General features: G+C 39.6%; 1 protein-coding gene across 1 annotated transcript in view; it reads left to right on the forward strand.

Annotated features, from left to right (window-relative positions):
• The first annotated feature begins 1,541 nt into the window (after window positions 1-1,541).
• The window catches only part of LOC138650972 (visinin-like), a 74,312-nt gene continuing 57,956 nt past the window's right edge, over window positions 1,542-17,897 (forward strand). The window contains exon 1 of the mRNA XM_069740861.1: window positions 1,542-2,133. Coding sequence (XP_069596962.1) covers window positions 1,753-2,133 — 381 coding nt within the window. The 5' untranslated portion in view covers window positions 1,542-1,752. The remainder of the gene's footprint in view (window positions 2,134-17,897) is intronic.

Consider the following 17,897-nt stretch of genomic DNA (forward strand, 5'->3'; position numbering starts at 1 on the left):
ATCCTTGATTCACTATCCTCCGCTGTCTTAGGACCTGTGTCCTGCAGCAGCTGATTTATGCGCTATTTACAGTTAGGGGAAAAAAGTATTTAGTCAGCCACCAATTGTGCAATTTCTTCCACTTAAAAAGATGAGAGAAGCCTGTAATTGACATCATAGGTAGTCCACAACTATGAGAGTCAAAATGAGAAAACAAATCCAGAAAATCACCTTGTCTGATTTGGCAAGATTTATTTTGCAAAATATGGTCTAAAATAAGTATTTGGTCACCTAAAAGCATGCAAGATTTCTGGCTCTCACAGACCTGTAACTTCTTCTTTAAGAGGCTCCTCTGTCCTCCATTCATTATCTGTAGTAATGGAACCTGTTTAACTTGTTATAAGTATAAAAGACACATGTCCACAGCCTCAACAGTCACACCCCAAATTCCACTTTGATAAAGACCAAAGAGCTGTCGAAGGACACCAGAAACAAAATTGTAGGATGGGACCAGGATGGGAAGACTGAATCTCCAAAAGTTAATGTCAATTTTGTGCAAATAGCAACATTTATTATGCATCTTAAAAAAATAAGCTTACTACATAAATGTATTTGTTGAATGCATTTTTGGAGACAGCTATGAGCTGCCTAGTGTGTGTATAATTTCCCAGGGTAAGGGAAGTAACCTGTGCTTACTTGAAGAATGATAATCCACATACGGATATGAAGTGCTGGTTTATTGCCATCACATTTTAGAGTCACACCGACTTCTTCTTCAGGACAACCACAAATAAAAAACAGAGTGTCTAGAGTGTGCAACTTTAAAGAAGTGGTCCTCCTCCCATCAAAGTTTTTATCCATTTAATATATTGCTCTCATCATATTATATGAAACTGCATACTTACAATGGCTCATTTTGTCTTTTTACCCAGCTAATTCTTCTGTTTTCTTTTCCCTGAATTTATCATTCCCCTCTTTAACTCATGACCCAGCTGCTCTCTGCTCCTCCTGCCAGGGACTTTTACAGTGACTCATGACTCATACCAGGAAATTTGACCTCCCGTTTCTACATAGAGCTTAGGAGGATTCAGCTAGTTTTTAATCATATGATGTCATAGGCCAAGTGGAAAACAGATGAATTAGCTGAGTATAAAGGTAAAATGAGCAATTGTAAGTACACAGTGCTATATAATATGATTTCAGTATATTAAGATAAAAATTTTGATAGGAATGCTTCTTTAATGTAGAAATACTTTTCTAAATTTGTTGTTCACTTCAAAAGGTTTGAAGCATTTTTAAGTTTTGGTGTAAGTATTAAAAAATAATATATTAAATTGAGTAAAACATGGCTAAATTTGGCACACAGAGCTATGACAAGAAAATGTTGTAAATTTTGCAAGTGTTGTATAACCACAAATATATATATTCTTGTTCAGTCGTTTTCTATACTTGGAAAATGGAGGTGGACTATGAGCATATGGTGGAAATAGAAGACATGACTAAATCTGCTCAGGACTAAAATCTCCTAACATTGAAAAGAGACATGCATCACTAAGCCCTTTACTCAAGCACTCCAGTAAGCTAGGGAGGAGTGGGCTGGCCTTCTGTTATATGATGTAATAATTAACTTAAGAGTCTATAAAAGATGAAACTCTAAATCTTAACATCTTTACTTCAAATCAGGTCTCTGGAAGTAATGCTGGTTTGACGTTTGCATTTAACCTATCAGACGTAGCTGTAACCTCAAAAAATAGGTTACGTGAATCATACAGAATGGGGAATAGTAAAAGTGGAGCCCTATCTAAAGAAGTTCTTGATGATTTAAGGTCAAATACAAGATATTCAGAGGACGAGCTTTGCAAGTGGTATGACAGTTTTAAGAAACAATGTCCAGATGGCAAGATTACTCGCCCAGATTTTGAAAAAATCTATGGCAATTTTTTTCCAAACTCTGATCCCAAAGCCTATGCACAACATGTTTTCCGCAGTTTTGATACAAATGATGATGGCACATTGGATTTCAGGGAATACATCATCGCTCTTCACCTCACCTCTTCTGGAAAAACCAACCTGAAGTTGGAATGGGCATTTTCTTTGTTTGATGTTGACAGAAATGGTGAAATCAGCAAAGTTGAAGTCTTTGAGATTATTGCAGTAAGTAGACATATATTGCAATATTTAAACAGCTATAACAATTAATAATATAATGATAATAATAATAATATTGTAATAATTATGAACAGATTAATTTTATAATTAACTAAAAAAAACTCATTTCTTTAGTGTAGTTATTCTTTTTTATATAAAATGCTCTAAATGTTATTTTTTATGCCTCTCCTCCTCACATCTATCATATGGTCACCATCCAGAGCCATGACAACTACAGCTATAATGAATTTGTTGGTGAACAAATCCCCTAAAAATCATGATTAACCCCGTTGGCTTATAATAGATATTATAAGATCTAGGATTTGCTATTACTGGCAAAAATACCAGGCTCCTGTAAATCTAAAAGCAGTGTGAGCAGACTCTATGAAAAAAATCCTGGTAGAAGAAAATATATGCGTAGACAGATTTCACAGACAAAAATGTTTTTATTGGAAATTAAGCAAATATTTTATGAAACTTAGAACTAATTTTAAAACAGACAGAGCAGTTACTCATAGAGTTTAATGGAGCCATTCATTCCATTAAATTGAATGTACTATTCTCATTCATTTTGCATTTCAGACTTTTATGTCTATGGGGATCAGATAAAAATGGAAAAGATTTGTTTTCAATCTGTTTTTCAAACATTTTCATGGCAAAAAAAGTTTGCCTCGTCCAGTTTTTAAAAACCGATGTAAAATGTATGCAAAATGAATGAAACATTGGAGAAAACTTTCCTTTGTGAAGGATACAGAAATTGATGTGTGAACATAGCTTAAGGATTACAATTGACAAAGAATGAGAATTTGCATAATTATAACTGCAGAAAAGTAAGGCAAATAATCAGCATCCTTTGACGTAGGAGTCTGACATATTGACTTCAAGTACCTAACAATCTGATTGAAGCTGATGTTTCCCCTGTGTTCATGTTTAGTTAGCACAGCTCATTCATTGGCAGCACTGCCACAGATTGTCATCAGTCAGTCCTTGTCCCCAGTGGGTCTCACAATCTTATTTTCCTATCTTGGATACACATACCTATGTTATGCCAGAGTGAATGAACCTGTGAGGATGCTTTTTGGAGCATGGTTGGAAACCCATACCAAAACAGGGACAAACACATGACTCCTATGGAGATACAATAGAATGATAGTATTGTCCACAGTATATGTGCTGTATTTTTGTGCGGTATCTTTCGGGTTATAGTTTCAATTCTGATGCACAAGTAGATTAATGATTGTACACAGTGAGGCGAAGATTCCATTGCTGCCTGCCCTTACCTCTCCGTGTCTTGTTATTGTTCTCCAGAACTCATCCCTTTAACATAGCTATGTGCCTAAAGGAACATTTACACTCCAAGGTAATCAAGAATGATCTTTGTTAAAAAGGCTCCTTTCATGATTATCTTGCAGGGTAAAATGTCTGTTGATCACTCATTGAATGAGCAAAACGAAGTTTTACATGGTGAAGTTATCTTTTGTATATCATAACAGATCATTGTTCTCGGCAGTGCATGTTCCCGTGTAAAGAGGTCTCCCGCTGCTGAGAACTATGGAAGCCTATGCTAACTAAGCTGCCTGTGTAAACTGACATTCAGACGATCAGTAGTCAGTAAAAGTTTACCGATAGGCGTATGTGTAAACGAACCTTAAGTTATACATTTGTTTCAAGTAATATTTTAAGGGCTTTTTTTGTCAAACATAATTTTGCAATCTAATTTATAAGGACACATATAGGAAAATCTATGGATGTTTAATTCAACAAAATACATATAATGTATATATATATTTTTTTCACTTAGCTGTAAAAATGATTTCAGTCTTTTGAATAGATTGAATAGTGGAAGAAACATGTATATGGATCCATGTTTCCTTTATATTTTTACCTATATATAAATCTTTCATTTATAAACATTACCATAACTTTGACTAAGAACCATACCCAGTAGATGCTATCTGCCTCAATGGGATCGTGGGGTGCAGATGGGTTGTCAGGGGCCTGCTGAAGTCCACCGTAACTATCATGATAACACTCCTGTGAACCTATCGCTGGACTTTCCTCTATATACTGCAGTACCATAATACTCTATATAGTGCTGCAGTATATAGACTAAGTGATCAGTTGGTAGCAGGCTCAAATCCACCTAAAAGACTAAAAAACAGTTGCTACAAATTCAAATCAACCTCTTTTTTTCCCATTAACAATATTATAAAAACAAACATATTTGTTATCACTAAATGTCAGATTTATCAAAACGTAAAATTCATAGACCCCCTACGGTAAAAGCTGTAAAAAAAAAAATGAAAATTGAAATACTTGATCTGCAGTTTTTCACTTACCATGACTGAAAAATGCAAAAAGAAGCAATCAAGAAGTATTTACCTCAAAATGTCAGCTCACAGCATATTTCTTTTGCAATTTTCTGATTTTTTTTATTACTTACAAAAACAAATCTTTACAAACTTGGTATCACCATAATCAATCGCATTTACAACGTAAAAAATACAATCCATAAAACATTAGTGGAAATGTGGTTTTTTTCACTATTTGTTTCACGGTTGCCCAGTGCATTGTTTGCTAAATTGAACAGTGTAATATAGAATTATATTTCCTCCTTCATAAAACAAACCCTAATACAGCTTTGTTGATGGAAAAATGAAAAGTTATGGTTCTTGGTGGAAAGAGATGAAAAAACGTCATCTCAAAAGGTTATTATTGAGTAGCCTTTTACCTGCATCATTCTGTATTTCTATATCTCCATGCCAGACTTACAACTGTCTTTACAATGTCCTGCATCACCAACATCGTTCAATAGAAATTCTGCTGTCCGCAGACTGTAATGGCTAGCCTTTTATTATTCACTTTTCTCTAACCACACACAACTATCTGAAGTCCATCTGTATCCACATCTTTCCTGAATGCTTTCTCAGGCAGTACGTCTCAGGCACTTCTTGTGAGTAAATCGATATGAATAGGCAATTGTACATAGGGAGTAGACCTTTTCCTGTACATGTAAACTCATTTGAATGCCAGAAGCTTATTTCCTTAAACATACACATTTGCAGGCAAGTGATTGTGATAAGGCACAATCTGATGGCAGACACAATGCTGTACAAGTCTGCAATAAACACGCCGTATTTAAGTTTAGAAAATGGAATCATTACTTTATAAAATCAGGATAATAATAATGTGGCATCATAATATTAGAAGATCTTCATTATGTAATATTCGAAATGCTAACATTTGTTTTAAAAAGTAAGCGGAAATTGTTAGCATAATAATAATAATAAATAATAATTTTATTTATATAGCGCCAACATATTCCGCAGCGCTTTACAAATTATAGAGGGGACTTGTACAGACAATAGACATAACAGCATAACAGAAATACAGTTCAAAACAGATACCAGGAGGAATGAGGGCCCTGCTCGCAAGCTTACAAACTATGGGGAAAAGGGGAGACACGAGAGGTGGATGGTAACAATTGCTTTAGTTATTCGGACCAGCTATAGTGTAAGGCTCAGGTGTTCATGTAAAGCTGCATGAACCAGTTACCTGCCTAAGTATGTAGCAGTACAGACACAGAGGGCTAATACTGCATAAAGTGTATGAGAACATGATGCGAGGAACCCTTTTTTTTTTTTTTTTATTATAAATAGGCCACACAGGGATCGTTAGGTTAATGCATTGAGGCGGTAGGCCAGTCTGAACAAATGAGTTTTTAGGGCACGCTTAAAACTGTGGGGATTGGGGATTAATCGTATTAACCTAGGTAGTGCATTCCAAAGAATCGGCGCAGCACGTGTAAAGTCTTGGAGACGGGAGTGGGAGGTTCTGATTATTGAGGATGCTAACCTGAGGTCATTAGCGGAGCGGAGGGCACGGGTAGGGTGGTAGACTGATACCAGGGAGGAGATGTAGGGTGGTGCTGAGCCATGGAGTGCTTTGTGGATGAGGGTAGTAGTTTTGTACTGGATTCTGGAGTGGATGGGTAGCCAGTGTAATGACTGGCACAGGGTAGAGGCATCGGTGTAACGGTTGGTGAGGAATATGATCCTGGCTGCAGCATTCAGGACAGATTGGAGCGGGGAGAGTTTTGCAAGAGGGAGACCGATTAGTAGAGAGTTACAATAGTCCAGACGAGAATGAATAAGTGAAACAGTCAGAGTTTTTGCAGAGTCGAAATTAAGAAAAGGGCGAATTCTAGAAATGTTTTTGAGATGCAGGTAAGAAGAGCGAGCCAGTGATCGGATGTAGGGGGTGAATGAAAGGTCAGAATCAAGGATGACCCCAAGGCAGCGGGCATGTTGCTTTGGAGTAATGGTGGAACCGCACACGGAGATGGCAATGTCAGGCAAAGGTAGGTTAGTAGAGGGAGAGAACACGAGGAGTTCAGTTTTTGACAGGTTTAGTTTCAGATAGAGGGAGGACATGATGTTAGAGACAGCGGTAAGACAATCACTGGTGTTTTCTAAAAAGGTCGGTGTGATATCGGGAGCAGAAGTGTATAATTGGGTGTCGTCAGCATAGAGATGGTACTGGAAACCAAATCTACTGATTGTTTGTCCAATAGGGGCAGTATACAACGAGAAGAGTAGGGGGCCTAGGACTGATCCTTGAGGAACCCCAACAGTAAGGGGAAGGTGAGAGGAGGAGGAACCAGCATTAGCTACCAGCATACATAATATCTTATAATTATGATCTATTTCTATCCTTATACAGATTTGATGTTTTTTGTGCTTATGCAGTCTTGATAAGCTAAGAGAAATATTTATAATCACTAGAGATGAGCGGATCATTTGAAACTTAAATTCGCCAGCTTCGCCAAATTATTATTATTTTTTTTACATTTGATTTGCGGTAAATAAATATGCCAAGAATCACAATACCATAAAGCCCCTAATTGCCTGGAAGAGATGTGTGGAACACCCAGAGGTAATCTAGGACTATACTGAACCCCTTTTGAGCTCCTTAACGCCAACCCCGGATTATTAATGTCCAAGTACCTCAACCTGGCTAGGAAAAAATGCATGGAAATCAATGAGTGTTTAACAAAATTGTGGTATCAGATTTTTTAGGGTAATTAAACTGTAAATGGGGTTCAAACTTATACCTTGCTGGTGTTTATAAACAGGAGATGCAGATGGAAAAATGCTTGAGTTTTTAACATGGATTGGTATAAAAGGATCTTTGATTGGGGTCTATCAACAACTTTTTTCTTGGTTAAATGAAGAAGCATGTAAAAATTACACCTTTATTTAGAAATCAGAAAGACTGTACTTATTTGAAAGTAAAGAAGTAATGGCTTCTCAACTAGTAATAATGAAACAATTACCACATCGAATACCCTCTCTAACATTACAATGAAGGCTGGACATAACAGTAGATTGTTAGGCTAGTAAAATGGGCCAGTTCTTACCAATGGACACAGTCTGGGTACAAATAGACCTGGCTGTTCAGCAGGTAGGACTGTGTTTGCTGAAGGGCATCAGTTTGAAACATCTGGTCCATCATGTCAAATATTCTCTAGTTGTTGCTGCCTCGGCTACCAGTCGTAGTCCTAGTGCTGGCACAGGCAGGAGAGCATTAGTCAGCAGGCATCACAAAGAGTCTCTTGGCCTGTTGTGAGGTCGGTAGTGTGAAAGCTTTGTAGAGCAGATAACACTACTTATACTGATAAGAAACCAGAAAAATGTCAGCCACATCACCTGCAGGTGCCAACTCTATTTCTCCATCCATATCCATCTTCTGTTATCCTACTAATATTCCTAAAATCATACGTCATGCAACATGGACTATGAGGATCCCCAATAGACACAGGATAGTGATGAACATGTGCAAGTTGATGTTCTTCCTCCTTCTCCTCTTGTATTCTAGTGAGTGCTTTTTCCAACATCAATATGAGGGGAATGATATTGTCGATTCCACATTTGTCCCTACTGACAAATTTTATGCCTCTTCAAAAGGCTTCAGCACACATCCCTCATCAGCTGCTAATGAAGGATATCAAAGTAATCCTAGCTCTAGCTTGGCTGCTGCGTGATTTTGTTCATCACTGTTTTTCGCTGCTGATAGAGATGCTCCACGATATGCAACACCAAATTCCTGCAGGTTGCAACATTGCAAATTAGGTGGTACTCTTGGTTTTACAAAGCGAGGAGAACGTTTTCTGCCATGTAAGAACACTTAAAATTAGCTGACACTTTCCTGGCCATTACCTTCCTCAAGCACGCATATTTCCTTAAGAAATGTTACACAACTCTATTCACTATGTGCACGAGGCAGGGACAGTTACTGTAGTTCCTTTGCCCGACTATAGCACAAACTGAATGTTCTGTTCATTGTCATTCATGATAATTGCCAGCTGCAGTTCACAAAGATACAGACACTGTGAGAGTTGCACATCAGGAACTCATCTGATGTATGGCTTTTGCCCCCTTGCTTTCAGGCTCTAAAACCACTTGAAAGCACTTTACCTTGTTTAAGCAAAAAGAATGAGGTTGGTGTGCAGAATCATCACTGTACTTTATGCCTGTTGGAGATAAGTCTGTTGAGTATGATCTGGATTGGAGTAGGTATATGATGAGACAGATAACCACTATATGGGAGTGGAAACAAATGTAGCTCACAGTCGTGGCGATTCTAACACACTGGTCATGGTGGTACATCGCTATCACTCCAAACATTCACTAAGTGAGCTATGAAGCTCATATATTGTTTCTGCCCATAGTTGATGTTCCAGATGTTTAGGATACAGTGCACTCTGGAGCTCAAAGACAAGTCTGAAGCGTGGCATATGTTCTCCAGAATATGAATGCACATGTATCCTCTAGGAGCAGCATGCAAAAGAGCTCCTACACACAATATGCCAGCATGTATGATTTGCTACTACCATGACCAGACTTTTCAGGCTCTGTTGAGCCTCCTTCACCAATAGCACATGTAGAATTATTTGCTCCAGGGTTGACTACTGAACAAGCAGATTTTGACAGAAAAGATCTTTTTGCAGAATGTTGCCTGCACTGTATATCGAGAAGGCAAATACTCTCCTTCTCTGACTGCATCACCCCCTTGTCATCCATCTTGTCCACCACAAGATTATCATTCTCCTCCTCTCTGATTCATCTGACAGTTGCATGTAAGTGGGAAATGGCCTAAGCTCCTTATCCTCCCACCCCTCCCCTGCTAAATTCATACCTCAAGATTTGACCTAGCTCAGTGTACTGTTACCACTGCCAGTACCCTCACCATTATGGTTCATAGAGCTGGCAACACAGCTAGGCCTTAAAGTCAGGTCCTGCATCCTCTCTGACCCCACTTCATCTGTGTAGAATTCTGACTGTCCATCTTAAAAAAAAATGAGTTGGAAGAAGTTGTTATGATGTCTTATTTTCTTTAACACATGGAGAAATTCCACTATGTACAAATGTTATGGTGGCAGAGGTAGAAGACTGAGCAGAACATTGACTCAAGCTGATGGTGTCACTGTCAGAGGCTACATAATCTTGTTGCGACTGAGACAAATAATGTGACATATATTCCATGATGTGTGCTGCTTCTTTCCTTGGCAAACCAAGGAAAAGCATGGAAACAACCAGAAATGCTAAGCATTGTTCAAGTCAAAAAGGCTAGTTCAAACCCAGCCGGTCAGTAATATTGGTGTGGAGTGTATACAGTGGGTCCGGAAAGTATTCATTTTCACTCTTTGTTTCATTGCAGCCATTTGGTAAATTCAAAAAAGTTCATTTTTTTCTCATTAAGGTACACTCTGCACCCCATCTTGACTGAAAAAAAAACAGAAATCTAGTAATTTTTGCAAATTTAAAAAAAAGAAAAACTGAAATATTACATGGTCATAAGTATTCAGACCCTTTGCTCAGTATTGAGTAGAAGCCCCCTTTTGAGCTAGTACAGTCATGAGTCTTCTTGGGAATGATGCAACAAGTTTTTCACACCTGGATTTGGGGATCCTCTTCCACTCTTCCTTGCAAATCCTCTCCAGTTCCGTCAGGTTGGATGGTGAATGTTGGTGGACAGCCATTTTTAGGTCTCTTCAGGGATGCTCAATTGGGTTTAGGTCAGGGCTCTGGCTGGGCCAGTCAAGAATGGTCACAGAGTTGTTCTGAAGCCACTCCTTTGTTACTTTAGCTGTGTGCTTAGGGTCATTGTCTTGTTGGAAGGTGAACCTTCGGCCAAGTCTGAGGCTCAGAGCACTTTGAAAGAGGTTTTCATCCAGAATATCGCTGTACTTGGCCACATTCATGTTTCCTTCATTGACAACTAATTGTCCTGTCCCTGCAGCTGAAAAACACCCTCCCTAGCATGATGCTGCCACCACCATGTTTCACTGTTGGGATTGTATTGGGCAGGTGATGAGCAGTGCCTGGTTTTCTCCACACATACCGCTTAGAATTATCACCAAAAAGGTACATCTTCGTCTCATCAGACCAGAGAATCTTATTTCTCGTAGTCTGGGAGTCCTTCATGTGTTTTTTAGCAAACTCTATGCAGGCTATCATATGTCTTTCACTGAGAGGCTTCCATCAGGCCACTCTGCCATAAACGCCCGACTGGTAGAGGGCTGCAGTGACAGTTAACTTTGTGGAATTTTCTCCCATCTCCCTACTGCATCTCTGGAGCTCAGCCACAGTGATCTAGGGGTTCTTCTTTACCTCTCTCACTAAGGCTCTTCTCCCATGATTGCTCAGTTTGACTGGACGGCCATGTCTAGGATGACTTCTGGTGGTCCCAAACTTTTTCCATTTAAGGATTATGGAGGCCACTGTGCTCTTAGGAACATTGAGTACTGCAGAAATGTTTTTGTAACCTTGGCCAGATCTGTGCCTTGCCACAATTCTGTTTCTGAGCTCCTTGGCCAGTTCCTTTGACCTCATGATTCTCATTTGGTCTGACATGCACTGTGTGGTCTTATATAGACAGGTGTGCGCCTTTCAAAATCAAATCCTATCAGTTTAATTACACACAGCTGGACTCCAATGAAGGAGTAGAACCATCTCAATGAGGATCACAAGGAAATGGACAGCATGTGAATTAAATATGAGTGTCTGAGCAAAGGGTCTGAATACGTATGACCATGTGATATTTCAGTTTTTCTTTTTTATTAAATTTGCAAACATTTCTACATTTCTGGGTTTTTTTTCAGTCAAGATGGGGTGCAGAGTGCACATTAATGAGAAAAAAATGAACTTTTTTGAATTTACCAAATGGCTGCAATGAAACAAATAATTAAAAATTTAAAGGGGTGTAAATACTTTCAGTACCCACTGTATGCCTCCAATTTTACAGTTTAAACAGGTTTGTCAAAATAGACCTAAATGGTTAAATGGCTTGCTTTAATGTAGTAACTTGCAGATTTTTGGATAAAGCAGACACATTACCCTTCCCAGAAAGGAACACAACACCAAATGCCAGGAGGTAGCAATATGGCTTAAAAATGCTGCAACAACCTACAGTATAGTTGTGGGTTTTACAGTTACCAAACTAGAATATGAAAACAGGTATGCAAACAGTAAAATGTTTGTATAATGTTTTAAGGTTTTTAAGGTTTTTAAAAGGTTTTTTAAGAAACTTACTGCAAGTATAGCAGCATTTTTGTGGAGCATGTTAAATTTTACCAATAAAATACTCATGCAAAGTGTACCTTTTTTGCGTTTTCGGATATCAAATCCTTTCTCAAGCCACGCCGGCCAGGCAATAAAGTCCACATTCTTTATTATTTGGTGCTGCTTTTCTTTTTTCTTATATTGTTTGAAGCCATTTGGATTGCTGGCTGGAAGAGCTTTGCACCGCGACAGAAGGTATTTTCTGGATGCTGTTCCAATTTTTTCAATATATATATATATATATATAAATATATATATATATATATATATATATATATATATATATATATATAGTTTTAAATTAACCCCCTTTAACAAAAATGTAATATCCCTAAAGAACTTTGTTGCCACGTAGGTACATTCACATGGAGTGACGAGTTACCATAGGCAGCAGTATTGTGGCATGTACACTTAATAGAAAAAAGTTATAATTTTGCATAACTATTAATAGTTTAATATATTTTTTGAATATACTTTTTTTTGTTTAAACCCTCCCGCCTCTCTTTAACAAATTCTGCAACCCTAAATAGCTATATTGTTAGGTAGTTACATGCTCACCACGTAATTTGTGGAAACAGCCAGCAGTATTTCTGTCGCACTTAAAGTTGTTAAATTTGTTTAGTAAAACAGTTGGAAAACCTTAACCTTTTTCGTTTATTTATTTTATTATCCCTCCTTTATCAAAAATGCAACATAATCCTAAATGGCTATGTTGCTAATTAACAACACAAGGCTCCACACCAAGAAAACTAATATGTAGCGTAATATGCAGTATGGTCTGAGGTGTAGGACTGCTGTGTGGCCTTTCATTAAAAAGGTTTCAAATAAAAATAAATAATTCATCCATATCTTTAAAAAAAAAAATGATGGTATATGGAAAACTGGGCTGGTTTAGGCTACGTTCACATTAGCGTCGCGTCGCTGTTGCGTCGGCGACGCAGCGGCGACGCAACGGCGACGCGCCCCTATGTTTAACATAGGGGACGCGTGCGTCTTTTTGCACGCGTTTTCCGACACGTGCGTCGTTTTAGACGCTAGCGTCGGACGCAAGAAAACGCTACAAGTTGCATTTTTCTTGCGTCCGATTTCGTCAAAAAACGACGCACGCGTCGCAAAACGCGCGCGTTTTTGCACACGTTTGCGCGCGTTTTTCCGTGCGTCGCGCGTTGCGTCGCCGACGCAGGGCGGCGCAACGCTAGTGTGAACGTAGCCTTATGCCACCTGGAACAGATCTCTGTATTCGGTTAGTGCTTACTGGTCTAATATTGGACTATTAAAACAAGAAAGAGTTCAAAATACATATATACATTTTACAACATGCACATTTCTTTAGTTAAAACTTGGATTGTGGAGATTGTCCTTATTGCTTATGTCTTACAATCCAGGATGCACATTTTCACTGACACACAAGCCTTGGTTTCAGGATTTGGGCTCTGTAGCAAAGAGGGGTAGATAGGATAGAGATGTCCTCTCTGTTGGCATTAGGTGAAGAATAAGAAAAAATTAAACCAGGTAAGAAAAAATAGCTGCACTTAATACCAAATAAAATGCTGGGATTTTGTCTGCCCGCTTTAGCAATTCCATGCTCCAATATTGGTTTTGAGTGTTATTTTTCCTTGCCTGCTGGATTATATCATAGTTCTCACTATGAACTGAGCACCACTACCTGTGTTTCCTTCTCTACTTGCTTTGTAAAGTTTTTTGAGATGAGTGTTTCCCTCTCTGTCCTAAATAGTGGTTATCTGGAGCTTGCATTTTTTTTACTAATAAGAAAAAAAATGTTGTCATTAGGGTCCTGATACTGTAGGATATCACAGATCAATCAAATCACAGTCACGCTGAGTGAGAGACTATACTGCTGCAGCACTCCTTTATATAGCACTTGAATCTTTGAAGTACTATTCAAAGACAGAGACTTCCATTCACATTTTCAATCTACTTCTGTACACCACAATCAGAATAGGCCATTTTATATTCCTACATGGATTGAGCAGTGTACTGTGACCTCCTATTCCAATGCTGTAAAATCCTAAAATGACGCTGCTGTGCCAGCTCTTAGCTTTTATACTGGCTAAGATAGCCCCGATGATTGGCTGTGATGCAATAGCTGTAAGGCATTATAGGGAAGCTGTGCAGCCAAGCCTGACATCATTAGCCATTGTTTTGAATATTCATCAGTGTGTAAAATGGAGTAAATAAAGTAAGTAAAGCTTTTTTTACAATTTTGCAACTGTTAGGGCTAGCGGAACGCACCGAGTAAGAATAGATGTTTATTATAAATGGCGTGTTCGCAGCCCGGGGTCCACCGTGCAGGAGGAACCTGCTGCTAGTGAATGGTGGCACTGTTTGGCGGTATAGACTAGCTCTGTTACCTCACAGAGCAACCGTGAGAGGAAAGCACTCACTGGAGGTGCCGGTATTCTAGGGGCTTATTTCAGCTGGGTCCCTGAATACGTTCACACAATCTCCTCACCGGAGGTGCCAGTATTCTAGGGGTTTATTTCAGCCAGGTCCCTGAACACATTCATGCATAACCATACTGGTGCAAAGCACATATTTGGATTGATACTAGTGCATGGCTGTGCAGCCATGCAAGCCTTATATAGCTGCAGCAAGTACAAGACCTTCCTAGAAGGACCAATGAGAGGCTGCCACAAAGCCAGAGCACCTATAGGACCTTCCTGAAAGGACCAATGGACTTAGCTGCAGTATCTGACCATGTGACCCTCGATCTCCACTGAGAGATCTTACTCTGGGCATGCTCAGAACGAGAAAAGCAGGATTTAGTCCTAGAAGCGTCTGCTCGCCGCTGCCCAGCACTGGCTTCAATGACAGAAGCAGGAAAAGCAGCAGTAACTCTTTGTACAGAGTGGGACTGAGCAAGACGCTGGGACTGATGACTCCGCTGAGCAGGCTCCACTGTGGCAGGAGAAGAATGGGAGACTGCAGTGCAGAGACGGGAACTCGACCCCTAACAGCAACCTTGTGAATTAAATTGCAAATTGTTTGAATTTTTGGGAACTTTCGAATTTGAGAAAACTCAACTTTAAGTCGATGCTCTGCAAATGAATCCACTCGTGTCTAATAATTACTGAAAATATTGTCTTTTCTTTTTAAAGGGTCTCTTTCTTTCTTTCTCCAATACTAATTGTATTAAACCTCTGCTGCTGTGGACTTTGATCCCTGACTGTCACTCTACACTGCGTTGTATAAGCATATGACTGTGATGTGCTGCAGTCAATGATCAACAGTGAACCATCTAATCATGTGGCAATGGAGGCCAGTGATTGATCACAGTGGTCTTGTGCTTAGAAAGAACATGATCCAGATGCCCAGAATTAGGCTGGGGTCACACTAGCGAGTGTGATGCTGGAAACTCAAACAAATCTCTCACATCAATACCCGGCACTGCCGCTGGCACTCGGGACCGGAGCATTCAGCTGCATGTATTTTCTATGCAGCTGCACGCTCCAGTCTGAGTGCTGGTGGGAGTGCCAAATGTACATAAAGAATAATATGTACATATGCAATTCAAGGATTTTAGTACTTGTTATGAGACAATTTACCTAAGGCCAACACGAAAAGGAAACAGCAAGGTTTCATCTTGTAGATTGTGAGCCTTCGTGGGCAGGGTCCTCACTCCTCCTGTACCAGTTATGACTTGTATTGTTTAAGATTATTGTACTTGTTTTTATTATGTATACCCCTCCTCACATATAAAGCGCCATGGAATAAATGGCGCTATAACAATAAATAATAATAATAATAATAATAGGACAGACAGTGACAGAAGTTTGGATAGTCATCCTCAAGTCATGGTCCCTGCGCGCATCCTTTTTAAAATGCAGGGTCAAACCAGTTTTGGCTTGGAACACATGCATAGGCAGGTGAATTCTAAGTAGATCCCCCAGTAAAAATATAATTTGTTCTCCTGGACCTACAAGCAGTGACAGAATGGATTACATGATCACAATAGAATAAGTGAGAAAGATTTGATATTAGGCAGGCTGTTGGTTACTGTCGGGTTACCATCCATTTCTATGCAGAGGCCACTTCATGTTACTAAGGCCATATTTGTGCTACAGAGATTGAAGGGTCTCAAAGTGTTACACATATTGGAGGCTATGCGGTATTTGGAATTTGCAGCTATTAAAATTTTAGTGAATAATTTGTCAAAGCTGGCAAATCTGAAGTTCAAAAGATTCACTCATCTCTATAAAATACATTGAATTTACATCCATACTAGTGCCCCTGCTGTTTATCTTGTGGCTGAAATCTTAGCCCACCTTCTCTTCCTCCTTTTTATGCTTCATACTGTTATGACAGTGAAGAGGCTAAATACTATGTGGTAATGAGAGGAAAGTTGGAGAAAGTGCAGTGGCTGTAGTTCACCGAGTTCAGCCAGAATATTGTTCAAATTTCGATTTGGGCATCAGAACTTGACCCTGAACCTGAACCCAGTAGAAGTCAATGAGAACTTTATTGATTTAAAAAGGCAGAAAAATGGTGACAATAAGTGCTAGGGGCTGCAAAAGGAAGCAAAATGGGTGAAAGAGCAGAACACTTGCCTGCAAACAAATGTGGATAGGAAAATGACTTAAAATAGCATAAATTAAAAAATAAAATAATAATAATCTTGAAGTAGGAGGCAGAGTCTAATTGGAGGAAGAGGTTGCAGAGGAGGAGGAGGTGGACGTGGTTGTGGAGGTGGAAAAGGCAGAAGAGGAGATAGCCAACACTGTTTTTCTGTTTTTTTTTATTTTTTTGTAGGTAATGACTTAAAATAACATAGAATAATAAAAACATAATAATTTTGAACAAGGCGGTGGAGGTCCATGCGAAGGAGGAGGTCTAAGTGGAAGAGGCAGGGGAGGAGCTAACCAATACTATATTCAAGTTTTTTGTTTGTTTTGGTGGCGGTTTAGGGAAATTACTTACAAGAACATAGAATAAAAAATAAAAAAGCAATCTTGAACCAGAAGGAGGAAGTCCAATGTAGGAGGAGGTGGAGGTGGACATCACGGTGCAGGTGTAGGAGGAGGTAGCAAACTTTTTTTATTATTATTTTATTTGGGGACTGAGAGGACCCAAAAAATTGGGAATGTCAAATAGAATGAACAAACCGCAGTGGAGCATAATAATGGCTTGGTGCTGCTGGTATACTTCTCTAGACAGACAAAAGTATGAACCAGCCCTGTGGGATCCACACCTAATTCATTTTCAGGAATGTGAGTTTGCCCACATTGGCTGTGGACAGGCGCATGTGCCTGTCTGTGATCACACTTCCCTGCCGTGCTAAACACATATTCTGACAGTCATCTTGCCTCAGGACAAGCCAGCACGTCCAAGGTATAAAAGGCAAGCTCAGGCCATGTGTCCAATTTGGAGACCCAGATGTTACATGACGCATCATTCAGTACATGGAGATGTGTGGACACGTACTCTTACAACATGTTGTTATGGACTGTATCAGATGATGTTGCCAGTTGTTGTAGCATGCTGAGGAAGGTTTCCCACATTTTGGCCATGCTAACCCTCCCTTCTAAGGTGGTGCTTATGTGCCAGCTGTGTTGGTGACTTCCTCCTCCTCCTCTGCCTTGTCCTTCCAATGAGCACCCGCTGTTAGGTGGGAACACCGTCAGTAGTGCGTCTACCAGCATACAGTTGTATTTCCTGTTTTTCCAATCACACTCCAATGATGGAACTAAGGATGGTACATTGTCTTTGTAGTGGGGATCCAGCAGGGTGGCCACCCAGTAATCAGCATTGGTAACAATCTTGGGAATTCATCAATCATTGAGCAGGCACAGCAGCATGTATTGGCTCATGTGTGATAGGCTGCCCAGAGGCAAAGACAAGCTGTCCTCAGTGGGAGGTCTATTGCCTGGATCCTCTGTATCCCCCCAGCCATACTTAAGTGATGCCTGTGAGCTTCTTTGAGTGCCCCCCTGCTGGGAATATTGTTCCTCCTACACCTCATCCTCCAAAACTGTCCCCTGGCTGGACAGTTGTGTATTTGGCCGCTGTTGGTACATGAATTCACCTTCTGAGCCATGTGTAGATGACTGGCCTAATAATGGTGTGAATGGTCCCTGTTCTTCCTCCTGTTTCTCCGGTGCCACCACCTTATCCATCATCGCCTGAAGC

Source organism: Ranitomeya imitator, chromosome 10 (genome assembly GCF_032444005.1).
Source record: "Ranitomeya imitator isolate aRanImi1 chromosome 10, aRanImi1.pri, whole genome shotgun sequence".
Taxonomy (NCBI): domain Eukaryota; kingdom Metazoa; phylum Chordata; class Amphibia; order Anura; family Dendrobatidae; genus Ranitomeya; species Ranitomeya imitator.